Below are 26798 nucleotides of genomic sequence, written 5' to 3' on the forward strand. Positions count from 1 at the left end.
AGGAGCCACCACTCAGTCCCACTGAGGATGGAGGGGTGGCAGGCAGCCTGGGTGGCTGAGCAGCCGAGTATGGGAAACATGCACAACAAGCAGCTGCCGGTCGTGCTAAGAGTCACAGGACCACTTCACAGCACAGCCCCTGTGTCTGACCCACCCTTCAGAAGCAATTTCTGTTCTCGAACCTGGGAGAGGCATACAAAGATCAATCCCTGAGTTCAACGGCTCACCCAGCCCTCTGAGCACATACCTTAACTCTGTCCCTCAAGTTCTGCCCAAATACAAACGCTTGCTGTGCAACTTGCTCTTTTTTCTCACAGCTGTCCTCCTCAGAAGTACTGCTAGACTCATTTTTCTGGGGCTCTTTCTCCTAGTTAAACAGAACAACGACAACTGAAAAGAAGGGACACATTAGCCCTGATGAGCAAGCTGAATCATCTTATAGCATAATTGCATGTCCCTTGACGAGGGTCCCTGGGCTGAGGAACATCTGAGGAGGGGCTAGAACCAATTGGAAGAGTGAGGTAGGCAGAGCCTGGGACTGGATGGGGCAAACTCTCCGCAGCCAGGAACATGGGGAGGACAGGACAGTGGGGTCACTTTTGGGTCTCCCTCTGGTGCAGAGCTGTGCAGCTGACTGCCCTGAGACCCAGCTACCAAAGTTTCCATGAAGCATATATTACAAAAACAATTTCTATTTCCAATTCCCTTAACTTGTTTGAAGGTGGGGGAACCTCATAGATGTTTCAAAATAGAATTGTAGATGATCCATTTTCACCATTTGAGCCTGAACATCTATGGGGGGTGAGGGTGAGGGAGGCAGAGGATAGAGAACCTCTGGCAGCAACTTATCTGCTGAAGTGGCCAAGGGCAAAGGCACACAGACGCAGTCTGGCTTGCGTCTGAGGCACAGTGCAGTATTGCAATTTGGATTCCAAATTTGTCTCTGCCAACCCCAAGAGCAGGTGCTTCATGAAATGCCTGTTTCCCAGCTGCTCTGTAGCACTACTGGAAAACAGATGCTTCTGGCCTATATAATCCAGAACCACAAAGGATGTCTTTTAAAAACAAACCATTTCTGAGCTGACTCCCCAGGCATTTAAAGGAGCACACGTGTACAAATCCCAGAGTCGCTGGGGTGTGGAAACAGGGAGGGAAGACACGTGTCCCCACAAAATGGTGCAAAGATCTCATTAATGAAAGCCATCCCTCCAGGCCCAGTGGCTCCCCAGGGCTCAAAGGTTAGTGTGCCAACTGGCAGAAACGCTGCCCCAGGACATGTGGAAATGACATGCTGGATTCGGGCAACACAGGACTGTATAGCAGAGCTTTGCTCACAGCATCTTTCTCTCAGAACCATGAAGACTCCTCTCCCCTCTCTTGGTGTTTGTCAGCACTGATACTGCTGAGCAAATCCAGAAAGCTTGAACTCAAAACAAACTGACATTGCTCAGAGCAGGTAATTGTCTATGTGCTCAGCAAAGCCCGAGAAGTCTCCTGTGAGGTGTGCTCCCTGCCCTGGCACAGACGGACCTCAGGTGCTGGCGCCTCGTCAGGTGGACTTCTCTGTGTGGGGTTGTCGAGCGATGTCGATGTCGCTGTTCCTGTGCAGTCTGCTGGGATACTGAGCCCATTGGTGCCGCTGCTTGGAACTGTGGGGACAAACGGACAGAGTGAGAATCGTGGAGTCAGTGCTAGACCACCTCTAGTGCTTTCTTCTGCCACCATTAGGACCAACAGTATATAATTTCTCCTTTTATAAGAAAGGGTCTAGTGTCACTACTAAAAGCAACCAACTCTTAGATTAAAGGAACAAATATTGGGGGAACAATTATAAATTTTACAAAACAAGTTTTAGAAATAATATCTTTATTCTATGCATTTTTCCTTTAAATAGCTGAGATTACATGACATGCACAACTTTAAATCTAGTTTTGACTGTTGAGCATTACATAAAAAAACTTCCCATGTAATTAAAAACTCTTCATAAATATTAACTATTTCCCTCATGTGGGATGTTCCGTGGCTTTTGATGAAGACTTCTCGAATTGTAGGGAAAGATCAAGAGGAAGACAAGAGCTCATTCACATGAAGAAAATTAAGGATTAACTGAAAACCATTGTCTATGTGGATGTAATGAAAATATGGTTTAAGAGTCACGTCTCAAGGTTGGCGAATAAAATGAAAACATGTGAAAGTTACCCTTTGAGTTTCTGAGACTGCAGGGCTGAGTTCTGCCTGCAAATGTGTAGGGACGAATCTGAACCGCTCAGGAAGTGGAGGCAGCATTTATGAGGCCAGGGCGTGCACGAGGCACATTTACACCAGCAGTCAGGCTTGGCCTCCTGTCTTTACTGGGCTCACCAGGAATATAAAGGGCTGCTTTCCCAGCACTCTCTTTATTTCTTTGTGCTTTTGGCAAATATGACATGGCTGTCCCAGAAGTGACTTTGTAATATTCTACTCTGCCATGACAGCCTGGGTACCAGGGCTGTGTTTCTTACCGGCCTGTGAGAGTGCCTTTGGCTGTGGGGCTTGTAACACTGCCGGGCGAAGCACACTCCGCTGCTGCTCCTTGGGCTTCTGGCTTGGCAGACCTGGGAACAGAGGTCGGTTTGCCCAGCGCCCTTGGACCTCGTGGGCAGAAATGCAACAGCTCAGACTCTCAGGCACTTTACAGATAAATTAAATCCAGCAATCCATTTCATGTTCCTCACAGACTAGACTCTGTAAGGAAACACATCTGTTTTTTTAAAAAAATGTTTTTTTTTGTTTTTTGTTGTTTTTTTTTTATATTTTATTTAGGAAGGGAGAGGGAGAGAGAGAGAGAAACATCAATGATGAGAGAGAATCATTGATTGGCTGCCTCTTGCACGCCCCGTACTGGGGATCGAGCCCGCAACCCAGGCATGTGCCCTTGGCAGGAATCAAACCTGGGACCTTTCAATCCGCAGGCTGACGCTCTATCCATTGAGCCAAACCAGCTAGGGCAAGAAAATGTTTTTTATTGATTTTTAGAGAGAGGAGGGAGAGGGAGAGATAGAAACATCAATGATGAGAGAGAATCAGTGATTGGCTGCCTCCTGCATGCCCCCTACTGGGGATCGATCCCACAACCCAGACATGTGCCATGACCAGAATCAAACTGGCAACTTCTTGGTTCATGGGTCCATGCTCAACCTCTGAGCCACACTGGCCAGGCGGCAAGGACATTAAAAAAACAAACCCAAAACACTTTCTTTACAGCTCAACATACAGAGTTTGGCTATTGCTATTTTTATAAGTGATTAAATGACATTCCCATGTCACTGATCATGTCTGTGAATTAACCCAGTGAGTACACTAATGCTTTGGGGAAGCCAAGGGACAGCTGTTCTCAAGTGCTGGGCTCAAGGGTCAAGCACAGACCTGAGGGGAAAGCAGCAAAGCCACAGGCAATGCCCCAGAATTTAGGCTGCTGCTTGGGGGTCACAGAAAGGCACCCTCTGACCTGCTTTTCATTTTTTTATTTTTTAAAATATATTTTTATTGATTTCAGAGGAAAGGAGAGGGAGAGGGATAGAAACATCAGTGAGAGAATCAATGACTGGCTGCCTCCTGCACGCCCCCTACTGGGGATTGAGCCTGTGCCCTTGACCGGAATCAAACCTGGGACCTTTCAGTCCACAGGCTGACATTCTATCCACTGAGCCAAACCAGCTAGGGCAGCACCTGCTTTTTAAAAATGCCACATTGAGAAAACACCTCTGGCCAAATACAACTAAGGGCAAGGACCACAAGAAAACATTTTTGGCCCTGCTTGGGCTTGGGCTCCCTTTGGACCTGACAGGTCTCGAGAGCGCCATCACTTGGCCCTGCTCACCAACAGTGTGCTACTGAATTGAGGCCACTCTGCAAATCAGGGTTAACAATATGGCGTATTGGGGCTAGAATGCTCTGGAGAGACAGCTGGAACCAACTGAGCTATCACTGGACACAGAGCCCAAACTCCCATACCAACTCAAGCTTGTTCCCTTGTCACCTCCACTTCAGGGTAGAGAAGCTCCCTGGTCTGACAGGCTCTTTATAGTGTTTTTCCAGAGCTCATGTGTCAGGTAACAGCCCAGAGTGCACTGGTGGGTTGCCTTAGGCAGCTGTACAGAAGCCTGGAAGGGTATAAGAAAGCCACTCTCCTCTCTTCCTCCAAGGTGGGCACCTACCTGCACTGGGTGCCTGGCCATGGATCAGTGTTGGTGGCTTCAACCGGAACCCACTGCTCTTTTCCTCTACAAGCACAAGACAAAAGATAAAAAAAAAAGCCTTCCTGGAGTGGGGTGGTAAGGCTGGGAGGGAGCAGGGGCAGGAGAGGGTTGTTGTCTGGGCCTCAGTAGCCAGGGGCCTAGAGAACAAGGGAAATGATTTCAAACTGAAACAGAAATGCAGAAGTCCTATCCAACCACCAAGGCTGTAAGGCAGCCTGGGTGAGGAGGCAGGGCATTGCAGGAAGTGCGGCTCGGGAGCCAAGTGCAGACAGTGGAAGGCCATAGGGTGTCAAAGGTGCAAGACAGAAGTGAGGGTGACCACTCTACCAAGGAGCCCTTCCATCTAGAAGGTGAGTGCAAGGCTGGACTTTGCCAGGACCTTGGATGCCATGCTGCACTTGCAGGCCCTGGAGAATGGCACAGGGCCACCAAATAAAGGTCTCCAGGGATGCATTTCTCTTTCCTAGAGCACTTGTCAGGAGGTCTCTGTACTACCAACAGATGTGTGGGAAATGAGACATGTTTTCTTTGGCAAGAGATCAAGAGTGGCACATAGTGGGCTTGTTCTCTTTCCAGATATGCCTGGAGAGCTTTGTCTCATTGCTTAATGAGAGCACTGGAAGGCCCGGAAGAAGGAAGCAGGGTTGTTTGTCCTGGCCACACGTGAGGAGGCGGGGCCTCCCCCAGGACTTGAGTTCAGGCTGACAAATACAGGGGCTCTTGGGATATTCAAAACCTGGTTTCTGCTTAGCCACGCATCCACAGATCCCTTAATCAATGCATCTTGGTGACTTTGCCCATCTCATAAGGGGGTGGGGTGGAAGAGACAGTTTAATGTAATCCTTGGTGGGAAGGATCAGCATAAAAAGCTTTGTGACTCCAACAGGCCAGGTCTGTATCTGGAGAAGCAGAGGGACAGCAGCATTTTGGGCCACCAGAGGCAGCCTTGCTTTTGTGCTAAGGTCTAACACATCGGAAAAAAACCTTGCCAGATTTCAGGGCACAAGATAATAATACAGAAATCAGTGTGTGTTTCTATACACTGGCAACAAACAACCCAAAATGAAGTCAAGAAAACAATTTCATGTTGTTGGAAGAAAATAAAGACTTAAAGGGAAAGATACCTCAAAAGGTCACACAGACAAATCCAGAGACAGAAAGTGGATTCATGGTTGCCAGGGGCTGGGAAAGACAGAATGGGGAATGACTTCTAAAGGATATGGGGACTTCTTTTGGGGGTGGTTAAAATGTTCTAAAATTAATTACAGTGACAGTCGCACAACTCTGTGGATATACTAAAAACCAACCAATTGTACACTAAAATGACAACACAAATGCTTTGTCAGACCACTTTCAGGTAGGAAACAAAATCAAATCAGAATTCTGAGTAAAACAGAAGGGCCCTCTTCCTGTTGTCGACATGTTGGTGAGCCAAACTGCTCTCCTTAGGCAAAAAGAGGATTACAGAAACTCTCACTGCTAGTTAGTAAAAAGGACTGGAGCCTGCCAGGCTTCTAGAGCCTGTGTTAGTGGGATGGTGTCTCTCCCATAAGAGAGCTCTGGGTCATAAAAACCACACTCGGGAAAATCAGACAAAACAGGATGCAGGGGAAGACATGCTGCCAGATGTTTCTTTTTAGAAGGAAAATACTGAATTACATTTCCAAAGCTTAGGGTTATTCAGAAGATGATTGGCAATATAAAACTAAAAAATTGAGATGAAATTCACAATTCAGAAAACTTCTAAAGCCCTTAGAGCTGGCTCTGCAATGCTCACATTGTGGCTACAGATGGATGGCTACCACTGTGCTCTGTGCAGAGCCAATGCTAACAGCCACTGACCCGTGAGGCTGACCTATGCTGATCAGTGTGGGCAGCGGGCCCAGAAATTACTGCCAATGAACATTCACTAACTTTGCATCTGGTGCCAGGCCAACCCTGAAGATGCACAGGAATCTATGCTGAATGCTACAGTAAACTGATGGACAGACAGACAAGGTGTACCACACTTCTGAAGGGGCCAAAGCAGGAGGGTGGTATGCTTACAGGGCAGTAAAAGCCTGGAGGACCCTGTTGCAGCCCCATCTTCACTAAAACAAATGTGATCTCTTCTCATGGCCTCCTGCAAGATGGTCAGGGTACAATGAAGAGGCATTGCTTGGAGGCCAGAGCCCCACCACACAGAGGTGGCTACACTGGTGTCTTCTTGAGGGTACATGCATCCCCTTCTGTGAGCTCTCTGGGGGAAGAGGTCTCTCCTCTGGGGCAGCCTCTTTCCTCTTCCAAATCATGTCTGAAGCAAGCAGGCTCCTTTGAGGGTACACTGTGCCCTGCCTCAGGAAGATCCTGAGTGACTTCTGAGGGAGTTAATGCTCACCACCCAGGGAGGCCCAGATTTAACAGGAAAATATATCAGTATTCAACCTGATGTATTCCAGCGGTTGGAAAGAATCCAAGAGAAGGCAGCCTGATGAGAGCTGAGGTGTATAAGGGCAGTGCTGGTGCAGGGGGAGAAGAGTGCTTGACCACATATGGGGGAATGGAGCAATGAGTAAATGTATTTAGGACAGAGGGAGTCAGGTTTCTTAGAAAAGGGAGGTAGACATATAGAGGGAGAGGTTAAGATGAATCCTGTTGGCAATGAATTGGAAGTATCCAGATAGAAATGTAGAAATATAGGTAAATGTAAGCATATGTATGCATATAGGTATACGTTCTTAGTTGTGTGTGTGTGTGTGTGTTCCCAGCTTCCCAGCTCTAGGCACTGAGAGGTCCTGAGAGCAGTGACAGCCCAAATGGTGGTGAGCACACGGAGCACCCAGATCTTGGTTTCTTGAGACCATGCTCCATTAAGAGCCAGCACCCCTTTGAGAAAAGGGGAAAGATGATGAGCCTGGAACCTCTTGTTATGACAGAAAGTAAAGAAAGTGCCTAAAAGAATGACAGGGACCTGGGAAAAGGACATAGGATCCTGGTTTGATGGGGTCCATTGGCCAAATCTGGAACAATTAAAATAACTGATGATCAAAATAAAATCTGAATATTAAAATAAATACTAATAACAAATTGCAACCCACTGACTAAAACAGGAATCTGTAAATCCATATTGACACAAATGACTAAGGGTACATGCATCCCCTTCTCTGAGTAAAGTGGGGAAAAGAAAGCTGCTCCTTACAGAATGCCAATTAATAAATGTTGGGGCAATAATGGGGCAGAAAATCTCCATATGGCCATCATCAGAGTAATAATTAATTCAAGCAAGAAAACATTAATGGATGCTAACAAAGGAGGGCAAAATGAGAGATTTCCTCATGTCTCAAAGTATCTCTCCACTGAGCCAAACTGGCTAGATCAACCAAAGGACTTGTATGCATGCATATAAGCATAACCAATGGACAGACACCAGGGGGGTGAGGGCATGAACGGGAATGGGGTGGGGTGGGGCGCAACGAGGGTATAAGGACACATATGTAATACCTTAATCAATAAAGAAAAAAAATAAAGGAATTAAAAAAAAAAGTATCTCTCCAGAAAATAGTAATGACAAAGGGAGAAAAAAAATTTTATAGTGGAGAAACCGGGCAGATTCCACCCTAATCAAGTGATCAAAGTCAACCCGGCCTGCACAGGAAGAGTACACATTGTGTGCCACCACTGGGGTGCACAGGGAGAGCACGGCTGCACTTTTATGGTATTCCAGCTCCAAATACACAACCCGGGTGGAAGCCCCAGGAAACACCAGACACCCACAGACTGAAGGACTTCTCCAAAATAACTGGCCTGTAATCTTCAAGGTCAGAAAAGTCAAGGAAAGAATGAGCAACTGTTCCAGATGGAAAGAGAGACATATGATTAGAATCTGATGTCTTTGCTCTGAAGAATGCAAGGAGCCTTCTAGGTAAAGGGATAGAGAAATGCTTTATAAAAATTTCCTGTAAGTTTTAGTCCCCCTCCCCCACCCCAATTAAGCTAAAAAGGCAGGCAAACATATAAGAGGCTCACTTTGAGAGCTGATGTGCAAATCTAATATGACTGGCATGCTGCATCAGGTACCAGGGACCAGGACTGTATCAGAGCCTCTGCTAAGGCAGACTAAGCTGTCCCCTTTCTCAGGGCTATCCTGCTCTCAATGCTGCTGGATAAAGGTTTTGGGGGCAGAGAGAGGGAGCAAGGCCATCACTCACAGACCTCAGAGGTGATTGTGAGATTCATAATAGAACTCCATGGCATAAAGGGATCAAGATGTGTGTCTTCAGCTATTGATCCCTAGACCAAAACAGACTTGCAAAGGCTAACACTGCCCCCACACCTCAGAACACAACTTGCTAAACCAGTGCCCCAGGTACGACCAAAGACCTTTAAAAACCAAGCTCCTCTTCAGAAGCGGGAACTGGGTTAACTCCAAACAGTTTGCTTTTAGAGTCAGAACAAATTCAACTGAAATGGTGCCATCAAATCAATCCTCAAAGTTATAAAAACTCGCCTCTTCCCTCGACATCGCTCTCATGCCAGAGTATGAGTTATCTTGCAATGCTTTTGAAGTCGGCAATGAATTTATATAAGGCAGGTTTGGTTACAGAATTCGGGTGGTTAAACTTGCTCATTAAATCTTTTATGAGGAGAAACTTTCAGGAATTATTGGAGTTGGTTCTCCTGAGAAAGACCAAAAAAGGCAGGCCCTATGTTCTTCAGAGGGGAGCAAGCTGTTTTCCTTAAAGTTTTAAAGCTGTGATTAAATATATGCATATATCTTAACACATCTAAGCAATAATGTGAGAATTAATACACAGAAAAGGAGTCTGGGAAATTACATTTCACATTAGTTACCTTTGGGATGGTAGTCAGTGGGAAAGGGCAGACTAATTCTTTAAGTCTATTTATTTCTAATTTGCCTTTTTTAAAATTAAATGAATGTATTACTTGTGTAAAATTTTGAAAAACAAGTAATACACCACTTTCTCTTTTTTCAAAAAGGATGTAAAAATCCTTGTAAACAGGCTTGCTTACAGAAACAGAAATAAGGGCTTATGAAGCCTCTCTCACACCGGATTCCAAATGTATAAGCTAAAGAGTTGGGAAAACATTTAGGAACTGAACCCTGCTTTCAAATTGTCCATTGCTGTTAAGATGCTATGTTACAATATTAACTGCTTTTCGTCCCAGGAAAACCCCCAGTGACTGGCTGTGAAAGGCAAAGGGATGTGAGGGCTCACCTGGTTCTGAGTCAGAATTGCCTGCAGATGGTTCGCAGAAGGTTGATGGCATAAAAACATTGTTTTTTGATACTGTCAGCAAGGAGGTGCAGGCAGTGGAGGGAACAAGAGGAAAAACAGAGTGAGTAGGTGGGGCAGACATGAAGGGTTGATCTCCAAGTCCCATTGTGATGTAGGAGGTGGGGGTCAACATTATGAATAAGGCCTTTAGATACTCCAGACTCTACAGCAAGAAGAGGGGAGTCTCCAGCCTAATGGCCTCTGTCTGATGTCTACCAGTTCACTCTGGTCCACTGTGGTCATCTCTCCTGTCCTCATGCCCCTGGCTTTTCCTTGGCACCCTGGGCTCCTGTGGGGGCAGCCAGGAGGGAACTGGAGCACACCAGATGTTCCAAGTCTTACCCGGGGCTGAGCCTCAGCCCCTGCTCCTTGTCACCGGTCCAGGCTCAAAAGTTGGCTGCACCTGCCACCCCCACCTGTTTCGGATCTTACTGGCACTCTCATCTTTCCATTTCCTCTGAGGATTGGGAGCTGATTATCTCCTAGACCAGTGGTCGGCAAACTCATTAGTCAACAGAGCCAAATATCAACAGTACAGCGATTGAAATTTCTTTTGAGAGCCAAATTTTTTAAACTTAAACTTCTTCTAACGCCACTTCTTCAAAATAGACTCGCCCAGGCCGTGGTATTTTGTGGAAGAGCCACACTCAAGGGGCCAAAGAGCCGCATGTGGCTCGTGAGCCGCGGTTTGCCGACCACTGTCCTAGACCTAGACCAATGCACTAGAGAGAAAAAATGTTTGGTAGTCCTTTGTCCCTTAAGCCTAGTGCACAATACAAATCACCTCATCTCTTCTCTGCTACACCTTCCTAATAAGAAAGTGTGGTTCAGCAATAGACAGTGAGCGGAAGGAACACAATCACAGCCAGGAAGTGGATGCTTCCTCATTCCATAGAAACACCTATGCAATAAGCGGGCAGAGGCCCTTAAAAAAGGATGTCCACTGCAAACCATCTGGACAGTTCCTCAATGCCTAATGGGCAATTGACAGTGCATCCATTCAGGGGAGGGTCTTATGCAGTCATGAAAAAGCACATGGCAATGTTAAAAAAAAAAAAAAGCATTAAGGGAAATAGGAAATCAAGTGTGTTATAGAGACAACCTTGAGAGGACACTCACTTTCTGCACCAACTATTCCTATAAAGTCTGCATTACTTTTATAAGCAGACACAAACTTTCCAAGAGTGTCTTTTTTCCCCGTTAAAGAGATATCTTTAAGGTTCACAGTTGTAAATGTTTTATATGAACTTTGCAAGACTGAACTTCAATTTGGGTAACTAGAGATCCTCTCCCAATACACGTGTATCTCTAAGTCACAGTTACAGAGACCAAGATGGGACAATGCCAGAGTGGACCAAGTCCAGATGAGGTGGGGAGGAGAGGGAGCAGCCCTGTGACAGCCTGACCCTCCAAACTACAGGGGAGTCCCCAGGCTCGAGGAGCCCCCACTAAGTAGCCCCTGTGTCTCTCCCTACCCTTGAACCTACCTCTTTCCTGCACCAGATTTTGCACAAGCTGTGGCTGGTCTTCTGGCCTCTGTGCATGTGCTCAGATCATGCCCAGTCCAGATACTTCTACAGGGGTCCAACCTGGCCCACCTTTCAAGGCTCCAAGCCCTTTCCTTGGGGAGCTCAAGGCAGTCCAACACCACAGTGTCTATTGGGACCACTCAGCTCACTATGAACCGTGTGTGTGTGTCCTTCTCAATGGACCACCAAGGTCTAGGCAGAAGGGTCAGGAGAATCCCCCACTTCCAAGCAGCTTTTGGAAGGTGGACATGTGATTATTGATCAGAGGCCCCAATAGGGCTCAGATAGTCCCTTTCTCATTTCAGAGGGACGATTTTTCTTGGTGCATCTTTCTTATCAGTCTACTAGGTCACACTCCTCCATAAGTGTCACTGATCCCAGACTGGGATACCTGGTGCGACACCTCTGGCAAGCTCTAACCTTATCGTGACAGAGACCAAGTCTCAGATTGATCCTAACTGGATCTGAGCAGGATACAGATGAGTGTGAGATGTTGGAGGGGGAACAGTGGGCTTATAAACATGGATGCTTTCGCCACTCAATAAAGGTCTGTAGCTGTTACCTGACTGTGAAGGTGGGAATTGGGTTAAAGAGGACGTCCTTTCTCGCTTGACAGGAGGGCAGTAATTTCCATCTTCTCTGTCAGAATCTACAGAAAACAATGAGAAGGAGGAGGAGAAAATTAGGCTCCTTCCATTTTTACAATCAAAGACAGTGAAACGTTTTAGAGGTTTCCTCACCTTCACCACCTTCAGGGCTGGAGCCTCCAGCTGACCTCTGAAACGAGAGCACATGTCAGGGTGAAAGAGAGGGCCAAGCTGCCCTCTCACCTAACAGCTCACACGTTCTGTAATGAATGGATTCTGAGACACAGTACTGAGGGCCAACTCCCTTAGCTCAGCCACCAAGTCATAAGAGGAACTTTCAATCTCACGCTCAGAACTCCCCCATGAACCTTCTGCTGACCAGGCCACATGCTAAGGAATCCTCTTAGTGACTGACAGTGCATTTACAGCACAAGGACCGGTTTCTTTGTTTCTCCCCAGGTTACAGCTAACTGGTGTGTCATCCCCAAATTCAAGCATAGTGAAATGTTACCCGGCCAAAACTCCATTTGGCAAAGAGCTGAAAAGCGACCCATTCTCCACTCTGAAGGTCAGCTTTAAAAAATGGTCGCCTAGCCCTAGCCAGTTTGCCTAAGTGGATAGAGCATCAGCCTGCTGACTGAAGGGTCCTGGGTTCGATTCCAGTCCAGGGCATGAACTTAGGTTGTAGGCTTGATCCCGGGACCTAATCAGGGCGTGCTTGGGAGGCAACTAATTGTTGTGTCTCTCTCACATTGATATTTCTCTCTCTTCCCCCCCTTCTTCTACTCTCTCTAAAAATCAATGGAAAAATAACCTTGGATTTAGATTAACAATAAAAAAATAAAATAAAAACGGTCGCCTAACACCGAATTGTGGTTTCCATTCCTTGCCCTGGCATATTCCACAGTAAGGAACCTTGTTTCAACGTAGGCCATTGTTTCCAGAGCAACCCATAACTTTGATGCCTTGGACCAGCCTGCTGCAACGTGCTCAGGATCAATTCAGTAGACTACAAACCCACTGAACGATCATACACACACACACACACACACACACACACACACACACACACACACACACACACCCTGAGAGAAGGTGGCTGAAGAACCTTTCCCTTAACAACCTTTAGTTTTAGTCTTAACAATTAAGAGCCCTGAAGTGAGTCCCCTCCCAACCCAAGATAACACACAATCCCTCCCGTATGTCCCTTCTCAGGGATTTATGCTTCTTGAGAACTAAACAGCAGAAAGCAAATGTGGAAGATTGAACATCACTCCTCCTGGGGCGCTTAAGAAGCAGCAGAGGAACCAGTTTCCTTGGTTTCAGAAAAGCCCCTAAGACTCAAGGTTAGCCAAATGACGACCACCTGCCTGGAGGAGCTGAGGGATGAAATGAGGTGGTGCATGTGAAAGTGCTTTTCACACGGCAGAGCAAGTGTGGAGGCAGTAACTGCACTAAACCAAACTGTAGATGAGGGAGGACCTGGAGGGACCCTCCTAAAGCTGGGGCAGCTAACTTTTTTTTTTTTTTAAATATATTTTATTGATTTTTTACAGAGAGGAAGGGAGAGGGATAGAGAGCTAGAAACATCGATGAGAGAGAAACATCGATCAGCTGCCTCCTGCACACCCCCCACTGGGGATGTGCCCGCAACCAAGGTACATGCCCTTGACCAGAATCGAACCCGGGACCCTTCAGTCCGCAGGCCGACGCTCTATCCACTGAGCCAAACCAGTCAGGGCGGGGGCAGCTAACTTTTGCTGGTGACCCGACACCCTCCCTGATTTCCTCCTGAAGCTGGAACCTGACTCTACACTAGTGAGGACCTCCTAAAGCCTGGGCAACACACTTTTCTCATAAACGGCCAGAAAGTATTTCCAGTTCTGAGGACACGTTTTTACAATCTTTAAAAATGTAAACACCACCTTAGCTGTGGGCAAGTGTGTGTAGACCAGCCCATCTTGAAGGATGGTGAGAGCTTGGACAGTAAGAAAAGGATCCCAACCTGGACCTTCCCTCCTGTGTGAGCCAACGACTAGGGTTTGAATCAGAAAAATCAATCTGGGCTTCTTGCTCCAAGTCTGTGTCCTAAGAGCCTCCCTGGAAGTGTTTGTGAAGGGAGAGGATGACACTGTCCCCAGGTGTGTCTCAGGGGATTGGAAGCTCAGAGGGGACCATCCATCCAAGTGCTAGGGAACACAAACCCTTCTAACAACAGGGGCTATTCAATAGTCCTTAGAGCAGATGTGAATAAACCACTGGGCCCAAATAGGGCATGAATGGAGCGTGAGAGTGCTCAACCCCGCTCTTCAAGCCTTCTAGATCTAGACAGTTTCTTCCAGCTCTGCCACTGCTTAAGTGGGAAACCTTGGGCAAATTATCTTATTTGGAAAACAGGGTGCTGGTGCCTCCCCCACAGGGAAGTGGCATGGGGTCAACTGGATGAATAGGTGGCACTTGCTCAGCCCAACGTGCCAGTCCTTGCTCTAACTGTTCATAGCTCACTTCCACTGGATGTTACACCCTTGGACAGGGCTTGAAAGCTCAGGGACAGGCATGAACAGGAGAGTTGGGATTTGGAATAATGTCCTAGGGGCAGCCAGGAGGTGAGGGGTCAGGTTTGAAGACCCTTGGATGGGGGTTCCTGAGCCCACAGCACTATGATTCAGCAGTGACCAGGGCTGACATCTGATAACAAAGAGCTGTGTTAGCGACCTGTGGCTCTGTAGGAACTGGGATCTGCCACTTCCTGGATTGACTTTTGGAACCTGGAAATGGCCACCCTCTCTGGGCTCTGTAGACACTGCCTCCTCATCCACTGATATCCTCCTTTCCCTCAGGTCTCTCTTAAGTTCCCATGTGAGAAGAAAACCCCTTGGTCCTCTGGCCTCATTGCTCCCTGTCAGGATCCCCTGCTGGACTTGAAGTTCCAGGAGGGGACTGGTCCTCGGTACCACACAGCAGGAGCTTGCTCAGCATTTGCTCAGTGAAAGACTAGGGAGAAGCAGTGAAGAACTGTGTTCCGAAGTTATGCACAGGGCAACAGCCAGTAGCCCAGAAAGTTGTTAGGCCCAAGTTGCCTCAGTTGTTACAGAGGAGATTCCTCTAGCATCTAAATCTCAACAGGCCTCCACATATAACTTTTCTGTTGCCCGCTGGCCATCTATGTTAACTTCCACCTTGCGAATCTTCCAGGGCTCATTCTGCTATGGATTTCTAATTTCATTCCATGTGTTTGGAGAAGACTGTATGGTTTCAATCCTTTCAGATTTACTGAGACTGGTTTTGTGGCCTAGCAAGGGGTCTACCCTGGAGAACGTTCCTCGTGACTGAGGGGACAGTGCACTGTGCTGGGTCCTTGATGTGCTCATCCATCTGTCTGGATATTCTACTGATAACTGAGTGTAGTACTGAGGTTTCCAACTGTTATGACTGAATTGTCAATTTCTTCCTTCGGTTCTGCCAATTTTTGCTACATGTATTTTGGGGCTCTTTTAATGACACCTAAATTTCTTACCTCTTCCAATGATACCACAAAGCCTCAGGCTAGGAGTCCCTCCTCAGACCAGGAGCCTCTGGGGATTTAGCCTCACCTCTCAGGGTCCAGGACTGCTTACCAGGACCCTTGGCCCATCCCGTACCACTCCTCCCTGCCGTCATACTCCAACCTGTCTCTCTGATGTTTTCTGAGTATGTCAGCACCGTCCCGCTTCAATGTTCCTTTGCCATGTGCTACTCCCAAGGCCTGGGATGCTTTTCCTGCAGGTCCACTCACTGTGGCCTCCCTGAAGCCTTTCCTAATCACCTCCAGAATGAACCTATGTTCATGCCTATCTCACTGCCCAGGAAGTGGAGGCAGCTCGCCTTTACCCCACCCTCCAGCCTCTCTTGGGCCTCTACCCCGTTTTGTGTATCACAATCAGAAATGATCTGATGTTGTCTGTCTCTAGCTATGATGAGGCCCTACTCTGTCTGTTATCCTCAGCGCATATGTGCAATACCCAGGACACAGTGCACAAAAACTCTCAAGTATTTATTGCACAAATGGAGTCCATATCCTCCACTATGGCCCCTTAGAAAACCTGAGAAGAAAAGTTGCCTGGCCAAACAAGATTCAGACACTCCTAGACCCCTGACTCCAGGAAACCCTCAAATTCTTGCGCCAAGTCTTTTGAAGAACCATCCACAGGCATGCGATGGGTCTCTTGGTCCGGAAAAACCTGGATGCTAAGGCCTGGGAAGGAAAACACAGGAAGACTCCTGCACAAGGAGAACCTTCCAAAAACTGCTGGAACCTCCTGTGGGGTCTGAAACAGCTGAGAAGCAATGAGGAAACTGACACTGGCAACTCTTCTAAAAAAAATTAGTACAAGGAAGCATAAGACAGAATGTAAGGTGAAGTCATTTCTGCATGCCTTTGGATATGCTGACTCTTTTAGAAATCCTTCATAGCTGTCCGTGTGAGGAGCAACCTGCCCTACACCCTGCTGGAGAAGGGCTGAGCTTGCTGTCAGGCAGAAAAAGGTCTGCGGTGCAGCAACTCCCTCTGCCGTGCCCCCCTTCCCCTAAAGGCCAACGCCAGCTTCACCCTTTCCCTTGGATGGTAGCCTGGTGGTCTGGACCTCTTCTATGTCAGAGCAGTCTGGGGAACCCCTTCATCCCAATCAAGGGAGTGGCTACTCAGGGGTCAGTAGAAAGCAATGCCTGGGACTCCCAACTCCTTGGACCTTAGAAATCTGCAGCCCAAGTTCAGGAATTACCATTACAAACTCATATGAGGAGGATTCTAGAGCAGATTTTCAGGATCTGTGCTTCTTAGGGAGAACAGAAGCAGGGTGTAGAAGCCCCATTTTCTACTCCAACTCTCCCCACAGTAGAATCCATCTGTGGAAGAGTCAGAACCCATTTGGGACATCATGATGAAAATATACCCAACTAACACTGACATAAGGGGGCCGAAGAGAAAGTAGCACAAAGATAACCCTTCAACTGATTTCTCTGGCTTCAGGACAGTGTGAACGAATGAAGCAGGTTCACAAAAATGGAAAAGCCCTCTTAGATGGCGGAGGGGCGGCGGGCTGGTAAGCAGACCAGCCTGCAGAAGAATCAAAGGAGCTGCTCACCGTGTGCTTCCAGGCGGCACCGGCAGCTCTCTCCCCTCAGAAGCCACTGGGTCCTCCAGGGAAGCAGTTCATTCTGGGAGGCGTGTAAGACCCTGTCACCAAGTACAAAATCGGGATAATGTCTAACCCAGGATGGGAACATAGGCACGGGAAGCTTCTGATTTTTGTATAAAGGATTAAACTGTAAAAATTACGATCATTAGATTTATTAAGTATCACCCTCTTCCAAAAAAACATGGCTCTGGTGAGGCTGCCTGCTGTGGCCTCGAGGGAAACAAAGGTGCCAGGCCAGGGAAGGGGATGGAGCTGGAGATTGTGTCTCAGAACATGACAGACATAGGTACACAGGTAGTATGCAGAAATGAAAAGCACTGCTTTCCTGACCTCCCAGAAAAGACCAGAAAGCAAGACTAAGTCAGATAAATTCTTTCCAGAAAATACTGGATGCCATTTGGCCTGCCTGGGCCTCAGTGACTCCAGTCTAAACTGACCAGTTAGAAAGTCCAGCTGGCTGTGGGATGAAAAATCAAGTAAGAGCAGGGCCTATTGCCCTGGTGCAGTAGCTCAGTTGGTTGGAGCGTCGTCCCATATACCAAAAGGTTGCAGGTTTGCTTCCCAGTTAGGGCACATACCTAGATGTGGGTCAGATCCCTAACCAGAGCATGTATGGGAGGCAACAGATGGATGTTTCTCTCTCTCACACACATCGTTCTCTCTAAAAAAAAAAAAAAAAAATCAATAAAAACATATCCTTGGGGGAGGATTTTTTTTTTTTTTAAAGAGCAAAGCCTTATTGCGTCATTGTCTTCATATCAACTATGGGCCAATTTTGTGACTGAGGCAACCAGCTCAGAAACTCTTACTAAAAAAGCTCACTGAAACAAGAAAAACAGAAGTGGCCTCCAAAGACATGAAGTAGGGTGGGGATGGAACAAAAGTCAAATCCTGTGCAGGAGCTGGAAGATGAGGGAAGCTGTCCAGCCAGGGAGCTCGTTCCAGAATCTAAGCTTCTTGGTGGGTCTCATAAACATAGTTTAAGCACATCAGCGCCTTGGCTTGGAGCTTCAGTCCAGCAGACTTCAGCCAGGATCGGGGCAAGCACGAAGCTGCTTGCTTCTTCTGGATAAGAGAATTGAATCTGAAATGTGGTTTGGGTTTCTTCAAACTGCCTGCTGAGAGCCAGGAAGTCTGATATATAGACTTTTTTTCTAGTACTGAGTCTTCCATGGCTAGAGTGCTGATGAAACTGAAAGATGATCAAGGCCCTTTATAACAATTCAGCGAGCCACTATTTGCCATAAAGATCTCATGCTTTATAGACCCCCAGGGATTGAGGCACAGAGAAGAGACTGAGCATGATGGATGAGACCTACTGAGTAACAAGTGGGCGGTTTCCTGAACTCTGGTGTGGTACAGAGCAAGATCCAAATTTGTTCTGATGCAAACACAGTGAGTAACCAAGGGAAAAAAACCTCAGCCTAAGAAGCCTGGATCAGGTTCCTCTGCCTTGATTTATGCCTTAATTGACCTAAAAACCAAAGTGAACTTTGCTTGAACATGCCCACTCAGTGGGGAAAGCCAATTGATAGGAGCCATTAGCAACCTGTAATGGTTTTCTCTGCAGACAGCCCCACAGAGCGAGCCCTGGGTGAGCCCTCAGAGCTATCCCCAACTGATATGATGGTGGTGCTGCTTGGACTTGTGATGGAACGGAGGATTTCTGTAGTCACGAATGCTGAAACTGTGTGCGTGTGTGTGTGTGTGTGTGTGTGTGTGTGTGTGTGTGTGTGTGTATGTCAGATGCAGGCCTTCACGGTTGTGCTCTCCATTCATAAACCACTCCCCTGAGTCCTGGCTCCCTTCCATGGTAACTTCACAATCCATCCTGAGGTTCCCTGCTAGAACACTTGACCTTGTATTGGCCAGCCTGGGGAACACCTGAATTTCTTGGGATTAAGAGTCTCCAACCCAAAGTCCACAAGAACGGAGAAGCCACGTTCCTCAGAGATCAACATTTGGACTGGCCACAGGTGGAAGGTGAGGACCCACCAGTCTTACCAAGTGGGCACTAGAAGTGAGAGAGGCCTGAAATAGCCCACACGAATTTGGTAGAGTAGCTGCCATGACACGACCTCTGCATCTAGCCATCTGCTACTCTCAGTTGAAAACCCTCAATCATCCCAGTTAGAGATGCCTCTGTAAGTTGTGTTTTTCAAAGAAGGCAGCAGTAGAAAGCTTCAGAGTCTCTCAGGCAGGTCCACTTCAAGGTCATCTGTTCTTAGTGCCCTGAGAACAGATGACCTGTTCGCAAAGGCTGAAGATAAAATAACTAACAATACCTGACTCAGGAAGAGGTCCCAGGAGCTGCTCTGCCCACAACCAAAAAAGTGATCACCTCTTAATTATTGCCCTGCCAGCTCTTGTGTGACAGCTGTGATGCCAGAACACACTGGCAGTAAGTGCCTCCTGGCTGGAGTTGTTACTGAGCTTCTGAGTACACTTCATTATCCCAAACCCACTTCTATGCCATGAAGGACTGCCTCCCCGCTGTTCCCCACCCACGATAAAAACGACTTCTTCTTTATCCACCACACACTGATTTCTCCAAATTGTCAAAATATGACTCCAATCTCACCTTGGCTGAACATGACTTCTTCTTGCACCTATGGTTTGGTGCCTGTAACTGAATTTTAATGGCTTCCTTAAGAACACAGGGTACTGGTGACGTGACATAGAAATTGCTACATGTCTGGGGTTGTGATGCCCTGGAAGGCTGCCTAGCATTCTGTATGGCAGAGTGGGGGTCAGTTTTCTTGTTAGGAGTCATTTTTCAATGGCATGACATTGGGGGTACCTAGAGGATGGAGTTTGCAATCCTGAATATATGATGATGTTTACCTTTCCCAAATTATCAAACTCCAAACACTCAAGACATTTCTTGTTCTTGAGAGTTCACAATCTTCTCCACCTATTATCTTCAAAAGCCTTCTTAATACAAAGATAAAGAGCTCAGGGGTTCCCTCTGGATTCAAAGAAGAGTCTTCTCTTCTTCCTGCTTTGATTGAAGACAAGCAGCTCACAGCCTCACCACAGTCCAGACACAATCAGTCTTGCAAAGCAATTTGTGTTAGACATCTCCTCTTCCTACAGATTAAGGAAGCCAGAGCTCCTTGTGTTTCTAAGACACTGAATTGGAAGGCCCAGATTCAGAGAAAGAAAAAATGGAAGGAGGGAGAAGGGGTCCAATTTGATTTGGAAAGTTCTACCCACTACTCAATTCCTCTTTTGACCCCTCGTGTCTCTTTCAGGAAACAGTACTAGCTTTTTGCTATGGGTATATATTTATCCAACTAGAAAAGTCTCCATGTAAAGGGGACCTAATCTTCTCTTGACTTTTCAGCAGCAGGAATTAAATAGAGCTGGAGCGATCTTGGACACCTTTTCAGTTATCAGCTGCTTATAATCTAGAGTCTGGATCTGAGGGACCCAGAGGGAAAAGGGCCGGTCTGGGTTGGGACCCCTGGGCCATGGAATGGAGGTGGACTTACCCCTGCCAGTTCTCGTGGAAAAGGAGGAAGCTGGGCTTCAGGAGCGCTGGCTGAAGCGCTAGCAGGGGCAGGAGACTCTAGAGCATGCTCACCAGTTGACTCAGGGTGACCTGGGCCATGGTGGGGAGCCTCAGCCTCCCCCTGAGGCTCCTCTCCCGAATCCGACAAATCTTTTTGCTCTGCAGAGGACTGGGAGCAAAAAAGACAATTTTCCTTCAATGTAAATAAAGGCTGCAACATGGGGCAGGGGATGGGGGTGGGGATCGAAGGGCTAGAGATGGCTCCACCTTCAGCAATTCCTGCCCAGGAGGATGGGCCAAGAAAGCAGGCACAAAGTAAAGTGAACATGGACTTCCTGCTGTTTGACTTTACAAGGAGTTTTAAGGTGTGCAGGAAGCCTGAACCTTTGTTTTCAAAAGTGCAAGGCCTGGCATGGAGCTACTCTGCTTATGGGCCATGAGTGAGGAAAAACACTCCTAGTGACAAAAATGGGGACAGTGCCTCTATCAGAGGGGAAGAGGGATGATTACAGGTTAATAACACATCTCCTCAAAGATATGATGAGGGGAGCTGCCCTCAGCACCATTTCTATCTGCTAGGGAAGGTGGGGAAGTAGGCCAGGGACACCACACAGTCAAACACAGGCGTCCAGGGCAAAAGCTTCTGCATCTCACTCTAGTTCTTCCATCAATTTTCAACTTGTTCTGCTATAACCTGAGATGAAGGAAGAGCTTTTCTCATTTCAGTGAGTGCAGGTGTGGGGTGACCAAAGGAGCTGGCAGAGACACGGAAAGCCAGTTTTGTATTGGTGGGAGGGTGGGAGTTTAGCTGGAAGAGGGAGCCCTTTGGCCTGGGATTTCCCCAGGTTCATCCCAAACACCTTGGGCAGGGGCTTATTTGGAAAACAGCCAGGATAAGAGAAAGCTGGCTCCAGAAGTCTTTGTTCTTGAAAGCACAACACCCCCGGCATTCTTTGAGCTGGTTCTTGGGCTTCTGGGGATTGCTTCAGTGAGCTGAGAGCTCTGTGGCCAAGACTCTTTTCTTGAGAAGTGGGTTATAAAGCTGGTGTCCTGCAACAGATGGGCTCCAATCCCCAAACCTCCCGCATGGCATCGCCCACATGAAGCCATTTCTCTTACTTTGTGAACTAAATGACCATAGGGCTACCCTATCCTGCCTCCCTGCTGACGCTGCCGTGTTTCTTCTGGGTGTAAAGTATCTGAGATCTCTTTAGATAGGTGTTGGGGCTATTTTTTAACATGTGAGCCTGTTGGATGAAAGGTGCTATATAAAAAATAAGAGAAGTTTCAAACATTCGTAGGAAAGCAATAGCAACACAATGTTAACTCATGCAAGATCCATAGACGCAAAGGCCTTCCCAAACTGTTCTCTAACCTTTCTGGGGCACCAAGGTCAGTTCGCCCACTAGTCGGCTGCTACTTTATGGCGAGAAATTTAACACCCGCCAAAAGAAAATTAAACCCAGAGCTTTGTGGGAAACTGCCTGTCTCTTTAATTAGAACCAGTTGGATTTTTTTTAAATCCCTGCTTTTAAATGTCAGTGCTTCCTTTCAAATGGGAAGTTGAGGTGAACTTAGTATCAATTAATTCATGACATCTGGGCAAAACTGTATGTAACAATTTACTGAGGATTATGAGCAGGTTCTAGCTTGTAAAAGTAGAAACCAAATGTATACAGTATCTACTGAGCTCATTGTTGATGCTTCTACCTTAGTTGCTTTCTTACTTATTTACAATTCTTCTACTCTCATATATGTATTTTAAAAAATCCCTGCTTTTAAAACATAAATGTTCAAATGTCCTCATAGCATGGTGGACTCAAGATGACCAAAAAGAAATACAAATGTTGTTCCAGCATTTTCTCCTTGGGTCCAAGTGTTTCTGTTGGACAAGAAAAGTGAGCTCTAAAGAAGCAAGATAGGACCTGTAGTTTTTCAACATGTTTATTAAAATCAGACATCAGATCCAGACCCTAGATCATATATCCTAAATTGTATGTGGCTGACAAAAATAACAAAATAAAAACATGCACATAGGGTATACTTGTTACACCAACAATAAACTTCAAAACTAGGTCTAAACATACTATATGGCATTTTCAGCAATACGGGACTTTCTGCTCCTAAGCATTTCTGTAACTGCTTTCTGTCTTGTTACCAAATGGGCATTATCCTGCCAGTGCAACCACAATACCATCCCCCTTCGAATTAACAAATGTTTGGAAGATAAACTGAAAGAAACATTAAAAAAAAAGTTTTATTGATTTTAGAGAGAGAGGAAGAGGGAGGGAGAGAAACATTGATATGAGAGAAATATCGATTGGTTGCCTCAAGTACGCATGGAACCCACAACCTGGGCAGGTGCCCTAAATGAAAATTGAACAAAAGACCTTTCGGTGCATGGTACAGGGGACAATGCTCAACCAACTAAGCCACACCGGCCAGGGCTGAAAGAAACATTTAATCATCACATACCTTAAGACAACCTACTGAATGAGATTCAAATTCTCTACACATTAAAAAGAAAAAAACAAACTGCTTCCATTCAAGGCAGTTAATAAAAGGTTCTGTTTTTGCTTTAAAGGCAACCAATCAATGTTTTTTCTCTCTCTCTCAAATCAATAAACATATCCTTGGGCAAGGCTTAAAATTTTAAAAACAAACAACTCATTAAGAAAACTACACAAATGCATGTAAACACAAGCATTTCGTGAATAGCACCACCTTGAGGAAGCCTGGAGACATGGAAGGAAGTAAAGACAATTCCTATGCGTTAGGACTGGAGTTCAGACTGTGGAAGGCTTTCTCTAACTGGGACAACAGGGGGATTTGACAACTTGACCTGTGTGCCACCAGCAGGCCACTAACACCAATTTGTAGTTTGCTATGAACACACAGATCATCAATGGAACTGATATAAAATGTTGTGTGGCTGTACTACCAAACAAAAACAAGAAACACCTAGCTGGCAGCTTATTTGTTTTTAAAATTTCAAATCTTTATCCCAACAATAGCTGGGCCTGTGGTGTGCTCTCCTTTGAAGGGGGTTGGGGACAGGGGCTCTTTGAAGCACACCCCATTGGATGGTTTAGAGACTGTTTACTGACAAGGAAGTTAATGGCCTCACAGTGACAATGAGAATACTTGATCTATGTGAATCAAGAAGTGGCTCAAAAAATAGCTATAAGGGACATTTTGGTGACAATTAGGACAATTTATATATTGGAGAAGACTTCTGAATGATCATTTTCTTAGGGGTGACAATGGCACTGGGGCCATGGAGAGGAATGACACACTATTCCCTAGGAAACACCTGCACAAGTATTTAGAGAGGAACATCAGATGGGAACAAATTACAGTTTCAGCATTTATGACAAAAATGTTAACAGTGAAGCCAGATGAAGAATACCTGTGTCTTCAGTACCATTCTTGCATCTTATCTAATAACTAGTGGCCTGGTGCACGAAATTCGTGCACATTAAAAGGGGATTAATTAGAGGAAATAATTTAATATTGCTATTTGTCCTTTCTCTATAATAGAAGTGTCAGAGATGAAAGAAAATTAGTAAAATGTATATGAAAACCTTCCTCCTGTTAAGAGTCTGGGGTGCACCACGGGACCCAGAGTCAAGCCCCTACCCACCCACATGCGCCTCAAAATCGTGTGAGATCCAGACCTGGCCGGCCCCCGCCCCATTGGGCTAGATCCAGACCTGGCCAGTCCCACCCTTGTCAAGCCCCATAGGGCAGGGGATGTAGCCTGAGGTCCCCTAGTCCAGCGCCAGGACGGGGGGCGTGGCCTGAGGTGCCCCAGCGCAGACCAAGGTGGGGGGCGTGCCTTGAGGTCCCCCATCAAGCCCTGCCAGGTGTGGGACATGGCCTGAGATTCCCTTGTCAAGCCCTGCTGGGTAGGGGGCATGGCCTGAGGTCCCCCATCAAGCCCCGCCAGGCAGGGGGGCACAGGCTCAGGTCCCCCGTCAAGCCCCGCTGGGTGGGGTTTGTGGCCTGAGTTCCCCCGACCCAGCACTGGGGGTGCACCTTGAGGTCCCTGGTCAAGCCCTGCTGGGTGGGGAGCACGGCCTGAGGTCCCCTGTCAAGCCCTGCCAGACAGGGGGGATGCAGCCTCAGGTCCCCTGGCCCAGTGCTGGGGCAGGGGATGAGGCCTGAGGTCCCCCGGCCAGGTGCCGGGATGGGGGGCGTGGCCTGAGGTCCCCCAGCCTGATGCTGGGGCAGCAGCCTGAGGTCCCCTAGCCCAGCACCAGGACGGGAAGCACACCTTGAGGTCCCCCATCAAGCCCCGCTGGGCGGGGGTCATGGCCTGAGGTCCCCCAGCCTGGTGCCAAGGCGGGAGGCGCACCCTGAGGTCCCCTGGCCCGGTGCTGGGGTGGGTGGCGCGGCCTGAGTTCCCCTGACCCAGCACTGGGGGTGCACCTTGAGGTCCTCTGTCAAGCCCCACTGGATGGGGGTCACAGCCTGAGGTCCCCTGTCAAGCCCAGCCAGGCAGGGGGGCGCAGCCTCAGGTCCCCTGGCCTGGTACTGGGGTTGGGGGCGCAGCCTGAGGTCCCCCGGCCTGGTGCCGGTGTGGGGGGCGCAGCCTGAAGTCCCTTGTCAAGCCCCACCTGGTGGGGGGTGTGGCCTGAGGTCCCCCAGCCTGGCGCTGGGGAGGGGGGAGCAGCCTGAGGTCCCCTAGCCCAGCACCAGGACGGGAAGTGCACCTTGAGGTCCCCTGTCAAGCCCTGCTGGGTGGGGAATGCAGCCTGAGGTCCCCTGTCAAGCCCTTCCAGGGGCGGGGAAGGGTGTAGCCTCAGGTCCCTGCTGATTGCTCGTTAAGGCTCCTTATGGGAACTTGGCTTCAGCTGTGGGTGCAACCATCTTTGTGATGGAGTGATGGTCAATTAGCATATCCCCTCTTTATTATATAGGATTTGAAAATCCTATATAATAAAGAGCTGATATGCTAATTAGACCAAACAGCAGCAGAACGACCGTCCGGATGACCTTCTGGACAAAGCCGGGGCTTCAAGGGGCTGCGAAGGCCAGCTGGGGCTGCAAGGCCTAAGCCCCTTGCACAAATTTCATGCATCAGGCCTCTAGTCCTATCTAATAAAGAGGGAATATGCTAACTGACCTTCATGCCATTGCAAAGATGGCAGCATCCATAGCCAATAAGGAGGGAATATACTAATTGACTGCCACACCCTCAAAGATGGTGGTGCCCACAGCCAATAAGAAGGGAATATGCTAATTGCTGCCCTGCCCTCAAAGATGGCAGCGCCCACAGCCACAAGATGGCGGCGCCCAGTCCCCTCAGCCCCACTGGGGCCGCAGGCGCACGGCAAGGCTGGGCATGCCCCTAGGCGGGCCTGACTGCTCTGCACACCTGCCTCTGGAGTCCCCAGTCCCCTCAGCCCCCTAGCCCCCCAGGGCCGGTCCAAGGTGCAGGCAAGCCTTGGATGGTGGCTGCCCAGCCACCCAGTGCCACCCAAGGCTCAGGTAACCAGGGCCAGCCAAGGCTTGCGCTGGCAGCAGTGGCAGCAGCAGAGGTGTGATGGGGCGTCGCCTTCCCCTGACCACTGGGTTGCCTCCCACCCCTGAGGGTTCCCGGACTGTCAGAGGGGGCAGGCCGGGCTGAGGGACCCCCTCGAGTACATAAGTTTTCATGCACTGGGCCTCTAGTTTCAAAATAAAACGTCAAAGAGAAAGAGGATAAAAGTGTGCTCAGAAAAAAGCAGCCCCCAAAAGTCTTTTCCCAGTTCTGCTTCTGCAGTGTGAGAAGGGAATAGGGCAGAAAGAAAGAATGAAACTGGAAGACTCTCAAACTCTTACTTTGGCAAGAAGTCTTCTGGATGATCCTTGAAGGCCTGCCCTTCTTTCTTGAAATGGAAGTTAAGGGGAAACAAAGCTACCTGAGTTACTGTTTACTTTCCGCCTTACTCTTGAGCTGTCGTAACAATAAAGAAAAAAAAGATTGTGTCCATTTAGCCACTATCTATCTACTGGACAGCTCAGAAAGAACCCCTAAAGGACAGTCACAAAGGCTTCTCCAGCTTCTGATGTTTAACACAGAGGTTTCCCACACCCTTTCGATGATCTTGGGACAGAAATGGAGAGCTGAATTCTGAAGAGCTGCAGATCAGTTATTTTTAGAAGCCCATTAGTGTTGGCTCTGAGTCAGTATTTTGATAAGAACTACATTTGTACATTTTAAGATGATGATGACCATCTTTCCAGCTACTCTTCTGGTTCAATGTCATCCATTTACATCAACTTTATGAAGGCAATACATGTAAGTTATCCTTTTAATTACAAAGCAACAGAACCAGAAGGAAATGGGAGTGGGAGGAGGTAGAAAAGGATAACGGGGATAAATGGTAATAAAAGGAGACTTGCCCTGGCGTAGTGAACATATATAATACAATATACAGATGATGTATTATAGAATTGTACAACTGAAACCTATATAATTTTATTAACGAA

At 47.5% G+C, this 26798-nt stretch overlaps 1 protein-coding gene across 42 annotated transcripts in view; it reads right to left on the reverse strand.

Annotated features, from left to right (window-relative positions):
• LOC308252344 (ran-binding protein 3) overlaps nt 1-26798 on the reverse strand; it is a gene marked incomplete at its 5' end in the record, with an annotated part of 80381 nt that overhangs the window by 26878 nt on the left and 26705 nt on the right. For 7 of the 42 annotated variants that reach the window (XM_080676844.1, XM_080676845.1, XM_080676842.1 and 4 more), the window contains 7 exons: nt 248-367; nt 1531-1649; nt 2502-2594; nt 4197-4262; nt 9455-9526; nt 11606-11692; nt 11784-11820. In XM_080676844.1, coding sequence (XP_080532970.1) covers nt 248-367; nt 1531-1649; nt 2502-2594; nt 4197-4262; nt 9455-9526; nt 11606-11692; nt 11784-11820 — 594 coding nt within the window. Of the gene's footprint in view, nt 1-247; nt 368-1530; nt 1650-2501; nt 2595-4196; nt 4263-9454; nt 9527-11605; nt 11693-11783; nt 11821-20301; nt 20491-26798 lie in introns of all 42 variants that reach the window. The other 35 variants (XM_080676816.1, XM_080676805.1, XM_080676818.1 and 32 more) reach the window with 11 other exon arrangements.

The sequence above is a fragment of the Plecotus auritus genome (genome assembly GCF_963455305.1).
Source record: "Plecotus auritus genome assembly, chromosome: 6".
Taxonomy (NCBI): Eukaryota; Metazoa; Chordata; class Mammalia; order Chiroptera; family Vespertilionidae; genus Plecotus; species Plecotus auritus.